This window comes from Camellia sinensis, chromosome 12 (genome assembly GCF_055761805.1).
Source record: "Camellia sinensis isolate YWXY chromosome 12, ASM5576180v1, whole genome shotgun sequence".
NCBI lineage: Eukaryota > Viridiplantae > Streptophyta > Magnoliopsida > Ericales > Theaceae > Camellia > Camellia sinensis.
The window spans coordinates 157,262,591-157,284,721 of NC_138972.1; the positions used below are offsets into that span (position 1 = coordinate 157,262,591).

At 33.9% G+C, this 22,131-nt stretch overlaps 2 protein-coding genes across 9 annotated transcripts; one reads left to right on the top strand and one right to left on the bottom strand.

Annotated features, from left to right (window-relative positions):
* Positions 1 to 13,532, bottom strand: LOC114322478 (uncharacterized). Of its 6 annotated transcripts, XM_082897759.1 has the most exons (7): positions 13,399 to 13,532; positions 5,661 to 5,866; positions 3,621 to 3,752; positions 3,445 to 3,476; positions 2,313 to 2,398; positions 1,798 to 1,841; positions 1 to 309 (listed from the first exon to the last, which is right to left on the bottom strand). In XM_082897759.1, the coding sequence occupies exons 2-7, from the start codon at positions 5,796 to 5,798 to the stop codon at positions 184 to 186; spliced, it is 558 nt and encodes a 185-aa protein (XP_082753885.1). In that variant the 5' UTR covers positions 5,799 to 5,866; positions 13,399 to 13,532; the 3' UTR covers positions 1 to 183. The 6 variants fall into 6 exon arrangements, with proteins under 6 accessions (XP_082753885.1, XP_082753888.1, XP_082753884.1 ...); XM_082897762.1 differs by lacking the exon at positions 5,661 to 5,866; XM_082897758.1 differs by lacking the exon at positions 13,399 to 13,532 and having other exon boundaries at positions 5,661 to 6,277.
* On the top strand, positions 13,518 to 20,491 carry LOC114283760 (Tetratricopeptide repeat (TPR)-like superfamily protein). 3 transcript variants are annotated; one of them, XM_028226631.2, is made up of 5 exons: positions 13,518 to 13,803; positions 14,658 to 17,165; positions 18,148 to 18,252; positions 19,381 to 19,462; positions 19,592 to 20,491. In XM_028226631.2, exon 2 carries the CDS (start codon positions 14,849 to 14,851, stop codon positions 17,090 to 17,092), a length of 2,244 nt encoding a protein of 747 aa, XP_028082432.2. In that variant the 5' UTR covers positions 13,518 to 13,803; positions 14,658 to 14,848; the 3' UTR covers positions 17,093 to 17,165; positions 18,148 to 18,252; positions 19,381 to 19,462; positions 19,592 to 20,491. The 3 variants fall into 3 exon arrangements, with proteins under 3 accessions (XP_028082432.2, XP_028082433.2, XP_082753868.1); XM_028226632.2 differs by lacking the exon at positions 19,381 to 19,462 and having other exon boundaries at positions 19,783 to 20,318; XM_082897742.1 differs by lacking the exon at positions 19,381 to 19,462 and having other exon boundaries at positions 20,025 to 20,197.
* Positions 20,492 to 22,131: the final 1,640 nt, after the last annotated feature.

A 22,131-nucleotide genomic window follows, 5' to 3' on the forward strand; every position in this document is an offset into this window, starting at 1 on the left:
GAAGCAGAAATAGAAGTACTGTTATTAAAAGGTACAGCTGTCATTTTAGCAAGTTTACATTCTCGACACTCATCAATTTGACTAAGAGAAACTTTACCTAACAATCCTGGCTGAGTTAAAAATCGCAAACGGTCAACAGACAAATGACCTAAGCGAGAATGCCATAAATAAAACTGACTTGACTCAGAATCTAATTGAAAAGATGAAAGTGCAACGGGGGGAGGTAGACAGAGGAAGATGCAGGCTTTCCACCATATAGAGATCTCCAACTCTACGGCTGATCTCAATCTGCTTTTTGGACATCCGATCCTGCACACAACAGACAGAAAAAGAAAAGATAACATCAAAACCAGAAGCATCAAGCTGACTAATAGAAAGCAAGCTAACAAATAATTGCGGAATATAAAGAACAGAGAGAATAGTAACAACGGACATGGCAAAGGATAAGACAGACCCAATAGATAGGACAGACATACCAGACCCATTAGCAGTATTAATAGTAATAGGAAAGGGAGGGGGGGATACAGTTTTGAAGTAAGAAAAGGTGAGGAGTCCTATGATAAGAGGCACTAGAATCAAAAAGCCAGATAAAGTAAGGAATACCTGAAGAAAGAGAGGTAAGAGCAGAGACAGATGAAGATGATTGAGAGGTGGACAAGTGATCTGTTGAAGTTGAGCAAGCTGAATACTCAAGGAAGCCAAATCAGGACCTGGAGTCGGAGCCGAAGCCGGAATGGAGGCAATATAAGCAGCGGGAGGCCGAAAAGACCCCCGAGTAAGAGTGCGGAACTGAGATTGAGACTGCTAAGAAAACGAACGTCCCTTCTTGGGACAGTTGTACTTCTAATGACCCTTTTGATGACTAAGAGTCGCCAATAGGGGTGGCTGTGCTAAGAAGACTGAAGGAGACACGGTCTAACTGGCCATCTTGAGACGGGTTTCTTTTGAAAGAAGCTCACGAATAATAGCATCCACAGAAGGGAGAGGAGAACGGTGAAGGATGACACCACGGATAGCCTCGTACTAAAGAGAGAGAGTCGTCAAGAATTGCACCAAACAACCCTCCTCCCTAGACTTCACATAAGCATCGAGGGCTATAAGACGAGGAGGTTCCATAAGAGCAAGCTAGAGAACCTTGGGGTAAAAGAGTAATAAGCAGAACACTATTGTTATCAATATAGACAACCAGTTATTAGAGATACCAACGCGAATCAATCGCGAAGCAACTGAGAGGGAGAGATATTGTGGTCGGCGAATGCATAAGGGAGACACACGATGACGATGCGACGACAACTGTGCTAGGACTCGCGATGCAGAGATGGCTGAGGGAGACAACAGTGCTAAGGCTTGCGAGGCTGAGGGAGAACGGTGCTAGGGCTCGCAAGCACACAGACGGCGCTAGGGTTAGGAACCTTGCTCTGATACCAGGTAAGTTTTCTTAAGAGAATTAACTAGTATATTCAATTGTTATTGTTTACAAAGAGTTCATCGGTCTGAAAAAGGAAATACACAGATTCATTCCTATTTACGCCACCACAATTTTGCCTAATTCCTAATATACACAAGTTTGCCATATATACATATATTGCCATATATACATAATTCTCACACACCATAGTCTAGAAGGGAAACAAAATGGTACATGATATCTCAAAACAAATAGGAATTATGGTGACATTTATCCCCTTTGATTTAACAAAAAAACAAAAGGCAGAAAAAAATTTACAAGATTGACTTTGAAGCATGTAAAAATATGTAAAATAACACAAAACCAAGAATATATTCACAGAAATATACCTGCCACGTTGGAAATTCTTGTGCCAATCTTCGAGCAAAGGTTCCTGTCACACAAGTCTTCAACATTAATCTATGATGTTCCAAATAAGTCAACAAATTTCCCTTGATAACCAAATACAAAGGTCAAATCAAACCCATGCAAGTCAAAAAAGTCTCTTCAGGACTAACATACATACTAACCTGGAAACAAGATCTGTCACTTTTCACTTCTAATAACAATTCTAATTCAAACAAGATTGTTTGAAGTCTAATAAATTAATAATTAAAGTCATGTCATTAAGATAGTGCATGCTCAACAGGAATTTTTTTTAAAATAAAAAAAATAAATAAAAAAAGAAGCCAATTTGTCTTATCAAAATATTGTGTTGAGAGCATGGACAGAAGGAAGGTCTGGCACACATGACATAATCATATAACACTGTATCGTGCAATCTGGGTTTTTTCACAATCACAGGTAGAGAACTGAAATCCAAGACTGCTTTTGGAATAGTTGCAAAAGATAATAAAGTACCTACCCCAGTTCTTCCTGCTACCTAGAATGCCATGCAGAAGAACAGCTGTTGGCGGATCAGGTACTGACTTGTCCATAATATAACTCCATCTTACCCGTGCATCAAAATTATTTAACATATATAACCATGCCCAATAAAATTAACTGGGAGTAAGTTACCAATATTTTCAGCAGAAAAACATCTTTGTATGTCATGTCATAAATGAAAGAAAAAAATTATTAAATAAAAGAAGTACAAAAGGATACAACAAAGGACAAGAAGTCCACCAAAATACCCTTAATTCAGAAATAACAATAAAACATACAATTATCAAAGCGTTGAGCTACGAGGTGTGAAAACAGTTTCCTTCTAACTTACACACTACTCAAAATCTACCATGTCTTTTAACTTTTTTCTATACAGTTTTATGGCAGTATATCAAACAGTCACATCACATTCTTCAGGAATTGATCATCCCAGAATTCAACATATGAAAACTGGGAATATACTTGTCTAAAATGAACAGATGGACTTCACATCACATTCTTCAGGAATTGATCATCCCAGAATTCAACATATGAAAACTGGGAATATACTTGTCTAAAATGAACAGATGGACTTCAACCCCTGCAGCAGTTTCCATGTTTACCAACCTCAACTATTACCTTGCTATGGTCAGAAAGTATATTTCCATCGTTCATTGTTACAGAAAATAAAGAGAATATGGACTTACAAATTAAAATGTAACTAAGAATGGCTAATATTTGCCTCATTAGTCATGGTTCATAGCAAATTTATTATTATTAGATATTAGGAGAGTATTTGTCTCATTATGTCACATTATGAATAGTGTAAATTCATATTAATAGCAATTTGAAACTGGTGAATCTCTATTTCATTTAAGCACGATTATAAAGCTGCCTATCAGCAGAATATTCAACATTTCAAGGCAAAACTAAGCAAATCTGTAACATTTTATATCATAAATAATAAAATTTCTGAAAGCATGTCAACAAGGAGATAAATCTGTAAGGGAGTTCTAGATTACTCTGACAGGTAAGAAAAACATTCATCTTCGGAGAATCCAAAATGGACAGAAAACAATTCATATCTCTGTAAGGGACTGATAGATTAGTCTGTGAGGGAAAATATATGACTTACATGTGCTCCTTGAACAAGATCGTACGCCTGCATTAAAAACATGTAAAAAATAAAAGACAAGATCCAAAATAGACCGAAATACAGTTCAAACAAAATCAAGCTTCCCCAAGCCTTGCAGCTTGACACTTCTTTTACTGAACTAGACTAATGAATGAAAGGAAGTTTCAATACCAAGATATCGGAAGGCCTGACATCTCTACCATGTGCAATCCTCTCATCTACTAATGTCATACCAATTTTTGAACCTTTAGCAGCCTTCGTTGAGTGACTAAGGCATAACCGAGAGATGTGGAATACGCCATTCTATGACTCACAGGGAGAGAGAGAGAGAGAGAGAGAGTTAAGACAAAAAAATGATCCACATCAAGTGTCAATTTTAATCCTTCCTCACCATATATTGGTTACATAAACTAAACTAAACATAACATTGACATGAACCATAAATTTAGTGTAAAATTTCATGTTGAAATTTGAAACTGCCTAAAATTGGTTTTATCATCTAAATATCATGATTAGACCAAACCCTTATTTGGTTGATCATACAACTAGATAAACTAAAAAATAAAATAAAATAAATAAAATCCAAATTAATTAAAATAACTATGAGTATAACATTCCAATCCCCTCAAAATCAACCTTGCCCTCAAGGTTGGAAATACAAAAATATTACAAAATCCGCCCGAATCCCATACATTTACAAATGTATCAAAATATAACTAAGAGACGTATTACTACTACCTGTGGTGGAGTCAGCACATGCTTAGGAGGGGCCCGTGCCCCCTCTGAAAATTTTTAAACTCAAAAATATTTACAGCGAATCAATGAAATAAATACCTAAAAGAATCATCTCTCTTTCAGGTGATGTTATGCTCTCACTTAGGCTTGTTTTCTATCTCACTCTTAAGTGATGCAATCTTCTTTATTATTTTGGTTTCTTTCTCACTCTCAGGTGGTGCAATTTTATTTATTATTCTTTAATGTTTAATCTTCTTTATTGACATGTTGAATTCAATGTTTAAGATTTGGGTAAAAAATTAGGGTCTATTGATTTTGTTGAATTATGTTGGGTTATTGTTGAATTTTGATAAAAATATATATATGTACTGAATTTATAAATTTGTGGTTTGTTGAATTAGGACATTTCAACCTAATTTATTGAATTTCTAATGCTGTTGATTTTTTGATTGGTGATTTCCATTATTTCAATTTATCAATATAATTTCTTGTCTATTTAGTTACTTCAGTATAGAATAATGTTTGAGAGCCACAATTTATGTGGCTCAAATGGCTCAAAACTGCCAAAACGATGTCGTTTTGACAGTTTTGAGCCATTTGAGCTACAAAAATTGTGACCCTCTACCATTGCCCCTTCAGTATATATGATTAGTCATTCTTCTATAAAAGACAAAAACTTCTGGTTAAGTGTTCCCCCTCTACCCTACCAACCCACAACTGAATTCTGGCTTGGCCACTGACTACTACAATAGCTATAACATATCTATTAATCCTAACTGCTAGATAACTCAAACTATAAAACAAAATTCAATTTTTATTTTTATTTTTAAATTTAAATAATTATGACTGCAACACAGAGGCTCCATAATTGTCATTAATTATAAATTATTATCCACAATATACTATCGCTCTATTTGATTCATGAATTTGGTGAGGGATTTGAAAAATGAAAGAGAAAAATTAAGGTAAAATATGAATGAAATATAACTATATTTAACAAACATTTTCCCTTTTCGTTTCTAAATCTCTTTCTAAATTCATAAACCAAACAAAACCTATATGAAAAATGTTTGAGATACCTAATTTATCACACCTAAAAATACCCCTAATGATGTGTCAAACATTCCCTCACGTAGATTTAACCTCAATACCACATAATTAGGGTGGTTTAGGGGTGGTAAATTAGGGAATGTAGCATTGTTGATAGTATATTATCTATAATTTTTATTACTATTCTCATTATTGAACTTACAAAAATAACCCAACACCCCCGATTTGCCTCGCCACGATATGATATGTGGCAGGCAGATTAATACAAACCCGCTCCAAACCCAACCAAACCAAATCCCTAAAACCCACACGAGGCAGGCACAGAGAGCACAATGCAAGTTAAAATGTCAATTGAACCAAATGAGAGAAGCAAACTAACAAATACATACAATAATAATGTATATTGGGACGGTGATGTGATGGTACCTCGAAACGCCTCGAAACCTTGAAAGCCATTGTGGGCACCATTCGATTGATCCCAGAAACGGACCCAATGCCTAGAAATCCATTGTCTGCTGAAGCAACCGATGATTCGGCCCCAAAATTTGAAATCACCGACGACATTTCACCACCAAAACCAACAACAGGTCCTTTCGATTCTCTATTGGTTCTGTGACTTATGTATATTTATGCTGAATCAAAATACAAGTTTAATTGTTGAATTTGAATTGGAGAGATGTTGTCGGAGATCAAACAAAGAGTGTTTCGGAGATTTAGGATGAGAGAGAGAGAGGGTTTGAGCAGGGTGACGGAGACACCGAAGCGTACGGTGGTGTTGGGTGTGGGGAGTGTCTCTTTCTCAGTTTTTGTGGTTCGCGGACATGGAAGTGACGTGGTGTGGTGCGGTGCGGTGTGGTGTGGTGTGCAAGTAAACAGATCGATGGGCTGGTGGTGATGGTAGTTCGGCGGAGATTACGTGGCTACGCTGAGCAAGGATTCTCTCCGTGGTCTCTACTTAACTCCCTCGTTTAACGGCTCAAATCACTTGATTAAAAAAAATTTAAAATTAAAAGGTAATTTTTTTAAAATGATCTCAACCAATAAATTTTCTTAAGATAAATTTTAACCATCGCAATGAGAGTGAAGTAGAAAAAAAATGAGAGGATCGTTGCTCGGCTACCCTACCCATCTCTCGTAACAAAAATGCAATAAATCTCACCATCTTTTGTTTCATTTAAATTTGAATAAAAATTTGAATAATACTTTCTTTTTTGAATAATATTTGGGACCCCCTTTTGGGGGTCACCCCCTCACCCCCATTTGCCACGTGGCAGGGGGTGATTGATGGAGCAGGAAAAAAAAGAAAAAGAAAAAAAAAAGGTAACCAATGAGAGAGAGAGGGGGTCAAAGGGGGTGGGGGGAAAAGGGGGATGAATCATTACTCTTCTTTTTTTTTATATCAAATATTTTAACAGAGTTTCATTAAATTATCAATCAATTGGCCGGAAGGTTGTCTTGTCAATCGATTGGACAGTGTAAATTTTGATCAATTAGGACTATTTTGGGAAGTTAACTTTTAGTAACTTTTTTTAGTTGGTAGCAAAAGTTAAAAATTGGCTTTTTTGTATTTTTTTTTTTCATTTGGGAAGTTGGTTTTTAGCCAACGGTGAAATTACAATTTTGCCCTCATGGGTCAAAATGTGTTACATAGGTGAAGTTGTAAATATTTCAAATAAATAGGGATAGTTTGGTCATTTTATTATGATTTGACATCATAAACAAACATTAATCAAAAAAGTCAAAAGTCACTTTTTACTGATTTCTCAAATCATTTGTCTAAAAAAGCCAAAAGCTTGGTTAAAAATCAAAAAGTCACTTTTTACCATCTTCCCAAAACAACCCTTAGTATAAATTTTTGTCTTTAGGCCATTCGGAGACATTTGAAAAATATTTAGGGGTGAAAATTCAAAGGTAATAAACAGTGATTTGATAAAAAATACATTTGTTTTCAGTCTGATGGAAGATTTGAGAAATTTTATATTTGATAGTTTATTTGATGAACGGTTGGAACAATAAAAAGTAAATTTTTTTATCAAATTTAAATTTGATAATCTATTTGATGAACCATTAAAGATAGCCTTACAAATCTTGAATATATACCGAATTAAAATTGTGTGATTAAAATTAAATTTGTATGGTACAAAATCTATGTATAAAATAAATCAAAATCACAAATATAATTATTTTGGATGGTTAATTATGGGTTTGTAATATTAGTGCCTTATTAAACCTAGCTCGTGACTGTTACACCAACGATGTCGGTTAAAATTTGGATAATTTATAAAGGTTTTTTTTTTTTTTTTGGTTAATGTGTGCACTTAAAATATATAGGCCCTGTTTGGTAGAGCTTATTTTCAGCTTATTTCAGCTTTTAACTTAATTTAAGCTATTTTGATGTGTTTGGTTCAACTTAATAATACAGCTTATAACTTTTTGTAAGTCAAAAATCAACTTATTCTTTGAGTGGTGGAGAAGAAGCTTAATTTATAAGTCAAAAATTAACTTATGTTCATAGTTATAAGCTATAAGCTGTTAGACTATAAGTTATAATCATTTTCTCACAGTTCTACCAAACATGGTCATAATGGTGTTTTGAGAAGTTGGTAAAAAGTTAATTTTTTGACTTTTTTAGTCTATGTTGTCTTTTTGTTGTGAGAGGTAATGTGATCCAAAATAGGTAAAATGTTAAAAGCTAGCTTTTTACTCCCTTGCCAACGCATCCCATATCAAGAGCAATGCTATAGACCACTAATTTACCATCACTAATACCACCACTAGTGAGGTGGCAATTAAAAAAAGAATAATGCTTGGGAGCACTAATTAGTGCTCCCACTAATTAGGTGGCAGTGGGTCCCGCCAGTAATGATGTGATGTTTTGGTCTTGGAGTTGTATTTTTTTTTTTTTTTTTTTTTTTACTTTTTTAATGCATTAGTGCTATTAGTGGTGATGTTTTTAGTGGGATGAATCATTGTTGATATGCTTTGTCTATTTGTATATGGAAAATGGTTGAGACTACTAATTAGTGATAACACTAATGATGTGACAGTAGGCCTCACCTACTAGTGGGCCTCACCCACTGCCATAATATTGTTGTGCTTTAATTTTTTTTTTAAAGTGTATACCAACTCACTAGTAATATTTTAAAATACTATTTTTAATGTTATGTATCATTGTCGTTGGTATATTATACTATAATACTTTTTAAAGTGTCATTATCATTTGCACACATGTTAACTAGGGATGGCAATTTGAACCCGGCCTGACGGGGACCAGACCCCCCGATCCCGATTTGAGCTGTTTTTTCCCGAAAAATATCCCCAACGGAACGGGGATGGTATTTAAAATTCAATACCCGATCAGTTTCGGGCCGGGGACGGGGATATGTGTCCCAGCCCCGTACCCGGCCCGTCCCCGTCCCCTGTCCCCGGCCCCGTCCCTGCTGGTCCCCGAAATGAATTTACCATTTTACCCCTATATATATATAAAAACCAAACCCTCTCACACTCACACTCACCACCACGTCTCTCATATCCCTCCCTCTCATTCTCTGTGTCCATCTCCCTCTCACTCACCACAGCGTCTCTCATCTCCCTCTCTCTCACTCTCCGTGTCCCTCTCCCTTTCCCTTTTACTTTCCCTCTCCCTCACTCACTCACTTTGATTTCTCTCCCATTCTCTCATTTCTCGTTATCATCATCATCATCGTCCAGATCCACGGTGATTTCTCTCTCATTCTCTCACTCCTCGTTATCATCATGATCATCCAGATCCACCACCGTGAAGCCACCGATCTGAACCGTGAAGCCACCGATCTAACAGATCGTGGTCCGTGAATCGTCAAGCCAAGCCACTGATCTGTGCATCTCTTTTCCTCTCTCTCTCTCTCTCTATATATATATGTGTGTGTGTGTGTGAGAGATAGTGGTCTTCCTTGCCATTGTTCCCTGTATTTGGTTATGGAAATAATAATCTATATATAGATCTGTGTGTGTGTTCTAGATCTGTTGTCCATATATATACAGATTAATTTTTTTTACATCTATTGTTGTATGGGTGTGTGTGTTCTAGATCTGTTGTAGATTGTTGTCCATATACATATATATATATATATATATATTTTGTTGAACAGATCAGTGTGTGTGTGTTGAACAGATCAGTGTGTGTGTTGTGAATAAGTCTGTCGGGGATTTTTCGGGGTCGGGGAAACCCGATCCCCGTTAGGGGACGGGGGCGGGGGCGGGGGCGGGGGAGGAGATGCTTTCCCCGTCGGGGATCGGGGGCGGGGACGGGGATTTTTTAACCTTCGGGGATCGGGGACGGGGAGTGTCATCCCCGGCCCGTTGCCATTCATAATGTTAATAGGATGTATTTATAAGTCATCGTTTGGGAGGACGTGTTGGGGGTAAGTTTTGGTTAAAATAGTTACAAAAAATAATAAATAAATTTTTTAGTTTCAAGTTAAAACATATTATATCTAATTCATAATTATTTTATTTATTTTTTTCATAAAAATAAAAAAAGTCAAAAAAATCTATTCAAAAGGTGTTTGGCAACAAAAATTTTAGCCTCTTTTAAGTTAAAATTTACAAAAAGATAAAATATGTTTAAATAATTAATAAAACAAAATGTCATATCAAATCCATAATCATTTTATTTTTTTCTCTCAGTGTTTTAAAAAGATAGTTAAAAGTTATTTTTTAACTTTTTTGTAGGAGAGGAAATGGATTAAAAGCTGAGAAGTGACTTTTAACATACTTCTCAAAACATATGCAAATATCATATCCAACTACAAAAAAATTCAACTAACTTCTCAAACATAAATAAATTTAGCCTATTAAAATAGTCAAAAATTAAAATAGCTAAAAACTAAAATAACAACTTCAAATATCTATTTTTTAACTCCAAATTAAAATAACCAAAAAATAACTCTCATCACAAACGAACTCTAAATAAGTAACTTGTTTAAAATAGGAACTATTTATAATTCAAGAAATTACATCATCTCTCTTCAAGTTTTTTATTATATAACAAATGATCATTTTTATTAATAAATTATAAAGTCAATTAATATTTTTTAATAATATTAAAAATATTTTTTAATTAACAAATCAGGTAATTTTATTATTGTGTAAAATAATTGTTAGAAATTTTATTTTTCCTATTAATTTTATTAAATAAAAAATTATAATAAAAGTGATATTTGCAATTTTTAAAATTATAGAGGACAATCTGTATTTTAAACAAATTTAACGTGGTGTATTTGTATTTTACTCTAAAAAATTTAGACAAAATACACTAATTTATAACTAAGAGCAAGTCTAATAGAGATGAATAATAAGTTATTTAAAATTGTGTTTAAATTTAATTTATTAACATAATAATTTGATATTGAATGAATTTTTGATGAGATGAATATAAATCAAATTTTAATACTTTTGTTTGTTTATAGTATATATAAATTTATCGAGTTAAGTAGTAAATGGTTCAATGTTTGTTCGAAAAATTTAACAAAATTAAAATTTGATTAATTTACTTAATGAATCAACATTAAACAAAATTTTAACTAATTAAATGCGCGTCAAAATTAACACAAATGAAATATGTCATAGGGTGTTTGTGTTTAAGAAAGAGTAGTGATATCCCATCTAAAAAAAGAAAAAAAGAAAGAGTATTGATAGGTTTCTTGAAATAAATATGAGTAAAAATTTTATGAAATTTTGTTTTGGAATGATCTAAATAAGTTTATTTTTTGACTTTTTAATAAAAAGATGTGTAGAAAAATAAAGAGGTGATATTACCCAAAAAATATAAAAAGATAAAAAGTATGTACTTATTAATTTATGCCAAATTAATATGGTAGGTTTAACTAGTCTAATTGAATTTTGTTTAAAAATTTAAAAATTGGACATAATTATTTAATAAATTCATTAAAATGAAAATAATCTAACTAAAAAAGACAAAAGCAATTCCTAAAACATTGGACATGTTTGGTTGGGTAGTCCAAAGTTTTTTTTTTTTTGGTGGGGTTTTTTTTAATCTGATAATTGTATCATTCGAAACAAATTCAATTGAAATGGAATTAAATTGGGAAATATAGGGATAAAGCTAACATAAGGAACTAATTTGATAATTATATTACTAATAATACTTTTTTCTATAAAAATTAGCAAAGCTTCTACTATTGATCCCAACAAATGAAAGCTAAGGTAACATATGTAACACAAAACAAACAAATTGAGAGAGAGAGAGAGAGAGAGAGAGAGAGTCAAAGGAGGGTGATGAGGATGAAAAGAAGAAGAGCAGCAATGAATGAATACTTGAGAGCTGCAACAATTATAGCCACTGATATGAAGAACAGTTGCCACAACACTTGCACACTCGCCCATGCCAGTAACCCCGTCAATCCAACGGCCAATATGTTATCAGGATCTGGGTCCAGCAACAGATCTCCCCATCTCAGATTAAACGCTGGCTGTCCATTCCTCCTCTTCCTCTCCTCCTCATCACCAACATTCATCTTCTTATTCTTGTTGTCAATGCCATCATCATCTTCATTCTTTTCTATCTCCTCCTGCTCCTTGGGATCTGCGATCGGCTCATTATTCCCATTCTCTGCAGCGACCACAATTTTTCTGGGTTTTCTAGGGTTTTTTCCTTTCTGAAATTGGGATTTGAGAGTTGAAGATGGTGGTAATTTAGGGTTGGTAATAGGGGGAAGAAAAATAGGGAGGGGTTTGGGTTTGGGTATTGATGGGATTGAAATATTATTGATGGGGGGTTGGTAATGGGATTGTATGGAAGCAGCAGCAACAGAGTACGCAAACATGTTTTCCTGGGAAAATGGATTCCGAGAAAATAAAACCCAGTGAATGCAAAGCAAAGAAAGGTGTAAAGCCGCAATCTAGAAAGACTAGAAAAAATTGATATTTGTCGAAATGGTAATTTTTTAGTGGTAAATTTTTAAGGACAAATACATGGATTGTTTTGAAAAGTACTAAAATAGGTAATTAAACATAGGAGTCATCAAATACTTATTGAAAAACAAATCGATTAATGCTGTGTTTGGTTGGGGGATTTACGGAGGGATTTGGAAAGGGAAAGGGAAAAGGTGTGTGAAATTATGTGAAATATAGGCATGATTTATTCACATTTCACATACCTTTTTCATTTCCCTTTCCAAATCCCTCCACAAATCCCCCAACCAAACACAGCGTAAGAGTGAGGGGTGGTGTTGATACCCACCCACTTTCATTCTCTACCATACAAATAGAGAATATATATATATTGGTCTCCGGTCTCTAGAAGTGAATGTAGATAATCACTATATTATTATCGATGTGGAGACACTTATAAAATAATCTTACATATAGGCAGGGTTAGTGAGATTAAGGTCACGTTTGTGAATAGTTTTTTTAATAATTTTTTAATTAAAATATAAGATAAAAAAATTAATATATTTAAAATAATTTTTTACTTAAAAATAAATAAAAAGTAGAGAGTAAAAAAAACTCTAACTTTCTAGTATATATTATCAATTTTTTAATAATTTTTTATTTTTAAATTAAAAAATAATATTGTCAAACAAGATTTCAAATGAGTTTTTGAACACATATAGATAAAATCTAGGGATATTTACATGTAGGTCATAATAAATTGACTTATTGTTTAATAAGTCTTATAAAAAAAATTTATCATAAAAAAAAGTCACTAATTATAAATTTAACGGCAATTTATAAAAATTATTAATAAAAAAAAGAGTCACTAATTGTCAATTTTTGACGACATATATAAAAAATTATCGCAAAAAAATTATTTTTAACGACAATTTTATTAAGATTTATTTTCAATAAGACTTGATGAAAATTAAGTCTAATTATTAAAACCTTTTGATATTTCCAAAATTTGAATCTAAACTAATAACAAAAATGAGTCACTATTCATCACCAGCAATAATATAAATAAATAATCTCTTAAAACAACAATAAAAATTTAACATGGAATTATAAATCCATAAATAGTATGAAACTAATGAAAACCTTAATTTTTTGAAGCTTCAAATCAAAGTCCAATTTTTTTTTTTTAAATTTCAAATCTACTTTCTCAATCAAAATCCTAGCTTTATAATCTAGATTTAAAATTAGATTTCGAGTTTGGAGGAGGAACCTGGTTCAATCTATGGCGTGAGAGAGCTCCAGCGGACAACAATGGCCGATGGACGGTGGTCGCCGGTGGAGAACGGCGACGGTGGCTGAGATGGTTAATCGATGCGTCTCTCTCTCTCCCTCTCTCTCTCTTCGCTTGCTGTCTCTCTCCTCTTTCACGCTTTCAGCCAAAATTTGGTTTTAATTTTTAATTTTTATTTTTAATTTTTTTTAATGAAGTGAACTGAGCCGCCCATATCAGTTAAAAAACCCTAAGTACTACCCACAAAAAAAATCCCACAAAAAAAACCCTCTAAGTATTACCAGAGGCTTCCAAAACGCCAAGGGCTTTTGGGGGATTTCCATTTTGTTCTTCTGAGTTCAGAAAAAAGGAAAAGAAATCTCTCAATTCATATAACTGTGGCAGGTGGGTCTCCATTTTCCTCCACACTCACTTTCTCTTTTTATTTTGTAAATTTTTCCTTTTTCGAATTCTGTCTGTTGTTTGGTATCTAAGTAAATGTAGGGTTGTAAAACTAAATGAAAGAAAATGTTTGAACGTCTTGGTTTTTGGTGCTCAACTGGTAGGAAAGAAAAACAAGTCATTCAGTTGTTTTTCCTGTCATTCAATTGCTGAAATAATAAAATGGTCTTATTCACAATCCCACTCTATAACTTACAAAAAAGAAAAACTAATTTTGTATTCAACTTCTCACATAATTTGTTTCTGAGAGCATCTACAATGCTCACTCCCTTAATCAATTCGAGCGAAAATTTGTTTAAAAGTTTGATCAGATGTGGAATACTCTAATCCTTATATTTTTTCAAAAAAAATCTCAATTTATCCTAAAACCCTGTTTTGACCATTTTTTATGAAAGAAAATCATCTCCAATCCTATTTTAAAATTTCATCAAATTTAATTAAAAGTATCACTGTTGAAAATTTGGTGAAGGATTTGGTTCATCATTTTAGTGAACAGTTTTGCCTCTCCCTTGATTTGATACAAGTTTGATGAAATGATTGGAGCTTACTAATTCATCAAATATGAATTCGATGAAAGAATTGATGAAGGATTGGAGATACTCTGAGGTTTAGAATATAAGTAATGTATTGAGTTGAAAACTTTCATGCAGAAAGTGTAATTGTAAGCTTAGGATTCCAAGTGCTTCATGAGATTTGTTAAAGTCTTTGCATACGCAGTCATTGTTTGTCTTGTCAAATTAATTTTTTCAGTATCTTGATTGACAATTTTCCTTACTGTAGCACATCTCTGTTTGCAGGAAAACATCAAAGAGCTCTAGTTGGTACGGTAGGTTTGTTAGTTAAATGAACTAATCCTTAGTCTTGAGAAGAAAAGAAGCTGACTGACCTGTTACCAATCTTTGTAGTATAGTGTTGCATACGTGTTTCCAGTCATGTGGTCGGTACCCACCTGCTGCGTTTTTACACATAACACATACATCTCTAGTGTATGCCGTCTTCTTCATGTTATTTGCTACCCAGAGGCCTTTCTCTCTCCCAAATCCAGAAATTCATCCCTAAGAAATGGAAACAAAGTGTCAAACCATCAGAAACTCAAAACACTAACCCGTCTGACTTATATAATTACCGAGATTCATTGCTAGTAGCATCTCCAACCAGTGAACTTGATGGTTATATGGTTGATTCTCTTCTCACATCTCTCAAAGATTTTGTTGCCAAAGGCCATCTGTTTCAAGCCTTCCAGACCTTCACTCTCCTCCAATGCCATTCTTCTTCTTCTTATTGTATTTCTTCTGACCTTATTTTGCATTCCATATCTTCTCTTTTGATATCTTGCACCAACTTAAAGTCACTTTCACAGGGTAAACAACTCCATGCCTATATTATATCTTCAGGTTTTGAAGAACATCCCATATTGGTTCCGAAGCTGATTACCTTTTACTCAACCTTTAATCTCTTTGCTGATGCCCATGTTATTACTGAAACGTCAAAAATATTGCACCCTTTGCCCTGGAATTTGCTTATCTCTTCTTATGTTAGAAAGGGGCTTTCTGGGGGGGCTCTATCTACCTATAGACAAATGGTGAACAAGGGAATTAGAGCCGATAACTTTACTTTCCCATCAGTTCTCAAGGCTTGTGGTCAAGAACAAAATCTGGATTTTGGGAGGGTGGTTCATAAGTCTATTGATGCTAGCTGCCTTGAGTGCTTGTTTGTGCAAAATGCTTTAGTCTCCATGTATGGGGCGTGTGGGGAAGTTGATTATGCTCGGAAGCTGTTTGACAAAATGCCTGAAAAGGATGCAGTTACTTGGAACTCAATGATCTCTGGATATGCCTCCAAGGGTATGTGGGGAGAAGCTTTTGAGCTTTTTGAAGGCATGAGAATGGAGGGAATAGAATTGAATATCATAACATGGAATACCATAGCTGGAGGGTGCTTGAAAACAGGAAACTATATTTGGGCACTTGAATTGCTTTCTCAGATGGTGACTTGTGGCATTCTTCTGGATTCTGTTGCAGCACTTATTGGTTTGGGAGCATGTTCCCATGTGGGTTTATTAAAATTGGGGAAAGAGATTCATTGTGTAGCTATTCGTAGTCATTTTGCTGAGTTTGATAATGTAAAAAATGCTTTGATCAATATGTATGCCAGGTGCAAAGACCTTGGGCATGCAAATATTTTGTTCTGGTCAGTAGAAGCTAAAAGTGTAATTAGTTGGAACTCCATTATTTCGGGTTACACGTATTGGGACTGCTCTGAGGAAGCCTCCTTTCTATTTAGGGAAATGTTGCTTTCTGGGATTGAACCTAATTATGTGACAATCGCAAGTGTTCTTCCCCTCTGTGCCCGTGTGGCAAATCTGCAACATGGTAAGGAGTTTCATTGCTACATTACAAGGCATGCAGGGTTCAAGGATTATTTACTACTGTGGAATGCTCTTGTGGATATGTATGCCAGATCTGGAAAAGTTTTACAAGCAAAAAGACTGTTTGATTTGTTGAGCAAGAAGGATGAAGTGACTTACACTTCATTAATAGCTGGGTATGGGATACAAGGAGAGGGACATGCTGCAGTAGAACTATTTGAAGAGATGATCAGGTGCCAGATAAAACCGGACCATGTAACCATGGTTGCTATTTTATCAGCATGTAGTCATTCGGGTCTTGTAATCCAAGGTCAAATGCTATTTAAAAAGATGCTGCACGTCTATGGTTTAACTCCGAGACTGGAGCACTATGCTTGCATGGTTGATCTCTTTGGTAGGGCTGGTTTACTGAAGAAAGCAGAAGGGATTATCACAAGGATGCCTTACCAGCCAAGCGCTGCAATGTGGGCCACTCTTATTGGAGCATGTTGCATCCATGGAAACACAGAGATAGGGGAATGGGCAGCTGAGAAATTGTTGGAAATGAGGCCTGAAAATTCAGGATACTATGTTCTGATTGCTAACATGTATGCTGCTGCTGGATGTTGGAACAAGTTAGCTAGAGTGAGAACTTTCATGAGGGACTTAGGTGTGAGAAAGGCTCCAGGCTGTGCTTGGGTTGCTGTGGGTTCTGGATTTTCTCCCTTTTTGGTGGGGGACACATCAAATCCCCAAGCACACGAGATTTACCCCTTATTGGGGGGATTGATCAAGCAAATGAAAGATGCTGGTTACGTTGTTGCAGAGGATGTTGATTTAGATAATGAATTTGAGCAATATAATCAGCAACAATACTTCTGTTAGAAAATTAAGTTGTTGCATATTTCATGCGCATTGTCCTCAAGAGCCTTCTGAAATGCCATTCTTGGTCCGTATGGTAATAACCTTGAAAATTTATGAAATTTAAATAGTCTTCATTTTCTTTTGGTTTTCTTTCATAAGTATTATAGATAGTTGTTTTTTGGCCTTCAATGAAGTTATTTATTTTATTAGTTATGGTTATTTTTTTTGTTTGATGTATATTTTTGTGGCTGTTCTGGCTTTTCTCATATATGCTTTGTCTCTCTAATTGGTAAGCGCTGTTCGAATTATCCCCACCCTTACTTTTTTTAGAGCTAGATTTGCACATAAACATGTGGCTTATTTTTATTCCACATGTTCATTAACAGGGAGGATTGGTTTATATGTTTAGTATATAAAAGTTTTACACAATCCGTTTCATATGCCTCAGTGCACCATATTTGTGGATTAATTGTGAGAATTGGTTTTATGCTTAGTGTATGAGGATTTCGTTTAATATGTTATGTTTCGAAACCTATTTATGGTCACATGCCTTTGTGTGCCATACAGACATGTATGGCTTCTATTTCGTTTAATATGTTAGTATTTTTTTTCTTCTCTGTTTTGGACCTGAGATTCTTATTTCAATGGTCTAGTGGATCTGTTTTAGGGTTTAGCTATTTTTGTAGGCTTTAGAAGTTAGCTTTTTCGATAGGCGTTAGCCTTCTCAATTTTCTTTTCCTTTTTTCATGACTGTCTCCTATATTTAGCCTTCTCAATCTCATCCAAATATATTTCACTTTCCCATGAACTATCTCACAACTCCCTTTCCACTAAAAAATAAAAAATTAATTGACATGCTGTGATAAGTTTCAAAACCAGGAGTATCCCACTTTGTAAGTTGTTGAGATGTTCAATTTGAAATGCTTTTACTTAAGATGAAGACTACAGATGCTGAGGAAATTACGATTTAAGACTGATAAAACTACCATATTTCTCTTACAATTTACTTTGTGGTTCGTCTTTCTGTAGTTAGTATAATTTCTGTTCAATGAATGTAATGTTTTATGCTTTTGTAGGTATTCACTATTCAAAGCTTGCAGGAGACTACCTCATTACACTTTATTGAATGGTTCTTCAGTTCTTGTTGCTTTACAGATTCTTTGCCAGATTCAGGTACAGAGGTTAGTGAAACATAATACTAAGGTGAAAAGATATATTTGTTGTCAGAACATATGGAAATAGCAAAGTTGCCTAATTGTTGGTCTGATTGTTAATTTTGTTCTTTTCTCAGTATAACTGATTAGGAAGTACATATCATTGAGGTTCTTTATTGAATATAATTTAAGAGGAATTTTGGGTCATTGGCATGTACATCACCGGTTCCAATGTAATTACTGTGTGATGTCAGTTTTGTGATTCTCTTCCAAATGTGTTGGAGATTATGTAACAATTAATTGTTTACTGGAGAAACAAGTTACTGACATTGTGGTTATGATGACATGGCAACAATTTTATGGAGAAAAAACGAACCTTTTTACTTACCAAAAAATAAAAATAAAAATTAACTAGCTTGAGTTTTTAAATAAGTGCATGTGCCTATGTACTCTGAGTCAACCTTCAATGAAAAAATTTATTTATTTATTTTACTTTTATTTTTATTTTCTCATTGGCTGAGCAAGATAATCTACCACGAACTATGAACAATGTGAAACGTAAGAACTAGCCTTTTGACTGTTATAGGACTCCTCTGAGAAGCCTGGTAAGGTGCTTGCTAGGCTTTCAGAGGCTTGCCTAGGTGGGTTATTAGGCATGTGCTTGGATGAATTTTCTATTGAGGAGCCTGTTAGCATGGTTAGATTAGTACTAAATTGTGATTTTTGAAACTTTACCCATCCAGAGTCCTGATGGCTACTTGATGAGATCTACTTTTTTGCAAACTGCTGAGTTTGTTGTCACCAGAAAAATTAGCCGTCAAAATTTTCTTGAAAACTCTTTTTAATGAAAACCAAGGAAGATTCTCACAATGTCATATATTCTTGTAATCACTTTGTTTTTGTGTATCTACTATACGAGAATATCTGATGTATTGCCAGCTTAGTTGTCCACAAATTATGTTTAATGATATTCTGTTTCTGTTGTTTTCATTGGCACAAAATCTACTGCAAGGAATCAATCTGTAGTACAGTCCAAAACTCACTCATTCTTTTGACAATGATATCTAGAAGCTGAACGTTGCACATGAGCACTCTTTTTGGATATAAGAAAAAGTTCTGTGTTTTTTTAACCATCTTATCTTCTTTTTTTGACAGTTTTGGTCATTTTGAATTTTAAGTACCAATTCTGCAAGTTTTTCAATTCTGATTGCGATAGGATTTCTCTTTCATCCATCACGTAAGTTTCAGTACCAAAAGTCCTAAGTACTCAAAATTGTGTGTTACTGTAGCAAAACCCATTGTTATTTTGTAATAGAGCTACATGATATATGTTGACGTAATCGAAGTGGCTTTTATGGGTGTTCAGGTTGATCATCACTCAATGAAATGGGAAGGTATTTTTAAAGAGCAATTTTATGTCTGTTGTGCTCACTCTTATCACCTTCATTATATTATACTATTAACCGATTCTTCTCTTTCATTATTTTTTTTGATAATGTTTGGAGAGGATTGAGCTTGGGCCTTGATTTTGATCAAGGCAATCAACTGTTCATTCAGGACTGGTTCATGGATTGGATTCATCATCCTCCTAACGAAATCATTATCATTCAATCAGTTGTTTCATTCTATGGGATCTGTGACAACACTGCAACCAACTCACATTGATCTTATGTCATATCTGTGATGGGTGAATTTGCTGGAATCTGTGACTATTGGTTAAAATTATGTACTGTTCTGCATTATTTGTGTGTAAATTCTCTAAAATTGGCCTAACATGTGCTCAAAATTAAAAAAAAAAGTGAAATATTCAGGCAAAATCTGGGGGCTAGAGTTTTGTTTAACACTACTGTTGCAATGGGTGTAATCGAGGAAGCAAAGTGCTTATCAGTTGGGAGACCTGTTTCACCGCAATAAAATCCACATTTGAACTCTGCACATTGAAGGTTAGTTCATTTCAGAACTTCGTTTGAAATATTGCCTTGTAGCCTTCGTTTGGGATGTGAGCTTGGGGTTAAAAAGTCTCATTTGTGATGAGTCTTTTTAATTTTTGTGAGAGAAAAATGAAATGATTATGGTTTGAATGTGACATTTTGATTTATTGGCTTTTTAGCGTATTTTATCTTTTTATGATTATTTTAGCCCAAGAAGAGGATGCCAAACATAGCCTTAGGGTAGATCGGAAGGTTGAATGTTATGTCACATTGTATGACATTTTGTATGTCTCTGTTAGATTTTACAATTTCAATATCCTTGACACATTCTGAAATCCTTATTCTAATTTATTAAAATTTGATGTACAATAATAAAAAATTAAATCATTTGGTTCCCTCTCATAAATAGAAAAAGTTCCAAGACTACAACTAATTTACGGTTTTCTAAGGGGAAAAAAAAAATCTTTGCATGCCATTGTGCTCTCTCCCTCACTCTGACCATAAACTTCTCTCCCCCTCTGCGATGCTTGCGGACTCAATTCTTGTCTCTCCAAGTAAAGTTATTCGTTGCAATTTGTTTTAGGTTACACCTAAACAATTCGTTGAGTGGGAGCGAGGGCCTTTAACATTGAGAAAGCATGAATTGGAAGTATGTTCAAGAACATCTCTACTGAGATTGGAAGTGACATTGTTAAAATACCGAAACTTTTGATTTTTCATGTTTATTTTTTCATAAAATTGATTTTTTTGAAATTGTTTCATTGAGATTTATCTAAGGTGCTCCAAAGTTTCTCTTTGAAGTTTACTTTTCAAATAGAATTTCAAAGTTTGTCTCTTTACTGAATGGAGAAATTTCTTTGTTAGTTCAATTTGTTTTGAAAAATCAAACAACCATTTTGTTCGTTCGTTTGTTTTTGTTTTGGTTTTTGGTTTTTTAAAATAAATTGAATACTAATAACAAAGGAATTTCTTTGTTAGTTCAATTTATTTTGAAAAATTCCAACCCACCACCACCAACCACCAATTTCTTTATTGAATTGCAATTTTCTCAGTTGAACAGAGTAGTAATTTTTCCAAATCTGTGTTTTGCTGAATGGATGTATTTATTAATTTTTTTTCCTGTTGAATAAAGAAATTTGAGAATTTCTTTGTTCTATAGACATAAAAATTTAGGGCAAATTATAAGCACCCTCTCGAGATTCGGTGAAAATACAGAGCCCCCTTAAGGTTTGAGAAATTACAAACAGCCCCTTGAGATTTATATTTTTATAACAAATAGCCCCTTGACGTTTTTATTTCATACAGATTTTTTCCTAATTTTTCCTAATTTGTTATGAAATTTTGACCTTTAGGGGGCAATTTGTAATTTCTCAAACCTCAGGAGAGAATCTGTATTTTTACCAAACCTTGAGTGGGGTGTTTGTAATTTGTCCAAAAATTTATAATCTTTAAGGCAAATTACCTATACCTCCCTTGAGATTTAACGAAATTACATACTCCTCATGAGGTCTTAAAAATTACATCTCTTCTTATCGCAATTAACACTGTTAACGGATATCATAAATTGACTAAAATGTCATTTTGCCAAATAAGGGCAAATTATCTACATCTCTTGAGATTTAGTTAAATTATAAATTTTTCCTGAGGTTTAGTTAAATTATAATTTTTAAATAAGTTACGAAATGCAAAATTAAAATAGAAAAACATTTGTCACAATACAAAAAATTAAGGTTTTAGAAACTAAAGTTTTGGGGAAAGAAAATATTTTTTGAAGATTAAATATTTTAATTGCGAAAAGTGTCATTATATTTTTAGTAACGAAAATTGAACATTAATAATTAATTATTGTCTTTTTGGTATCAAATTTTGTCTTAAAAAATAAACCATTTTGAGACCAAATTATTTTGTCCTTAAGGCTATGTTTGATTCACAAGACTGAAAGTGACATATTAATAATCCTATTAAATTAGTGGGG

Bases quoted from the DNA above. Each gene is read 5' to 3' on its own strand.
- LOC114283760 (XM_028226631.2), top strand. From the start codon at position 14,849: ATGCCGTCTTCTTCATGTTATTTGCTACCCAGAGGCCTTTCTCTCTCC.
- LOC114322478 (XM_082897759.1), bottom strand. From the start codon at position 5,798: ATGTCGTCGGTGATTTCAAATTTTGGGGCCGAATCATCGGTTGCTTCA. The intron at 3,477-3,620 runs GTATTGAAACTT...TTTTTAATGCAG, and splicing joins TCAGGCCTTCCGATATCTTG to GCGTACGATCTTGTTCAAGG. The intron at 2,399-3,444 runs TCATATATTTTC...TGCACGGGTAAG, and splicing joins GTTCAAGGAGCACATGTAAG to ATGGAGTTATATTATGGACA.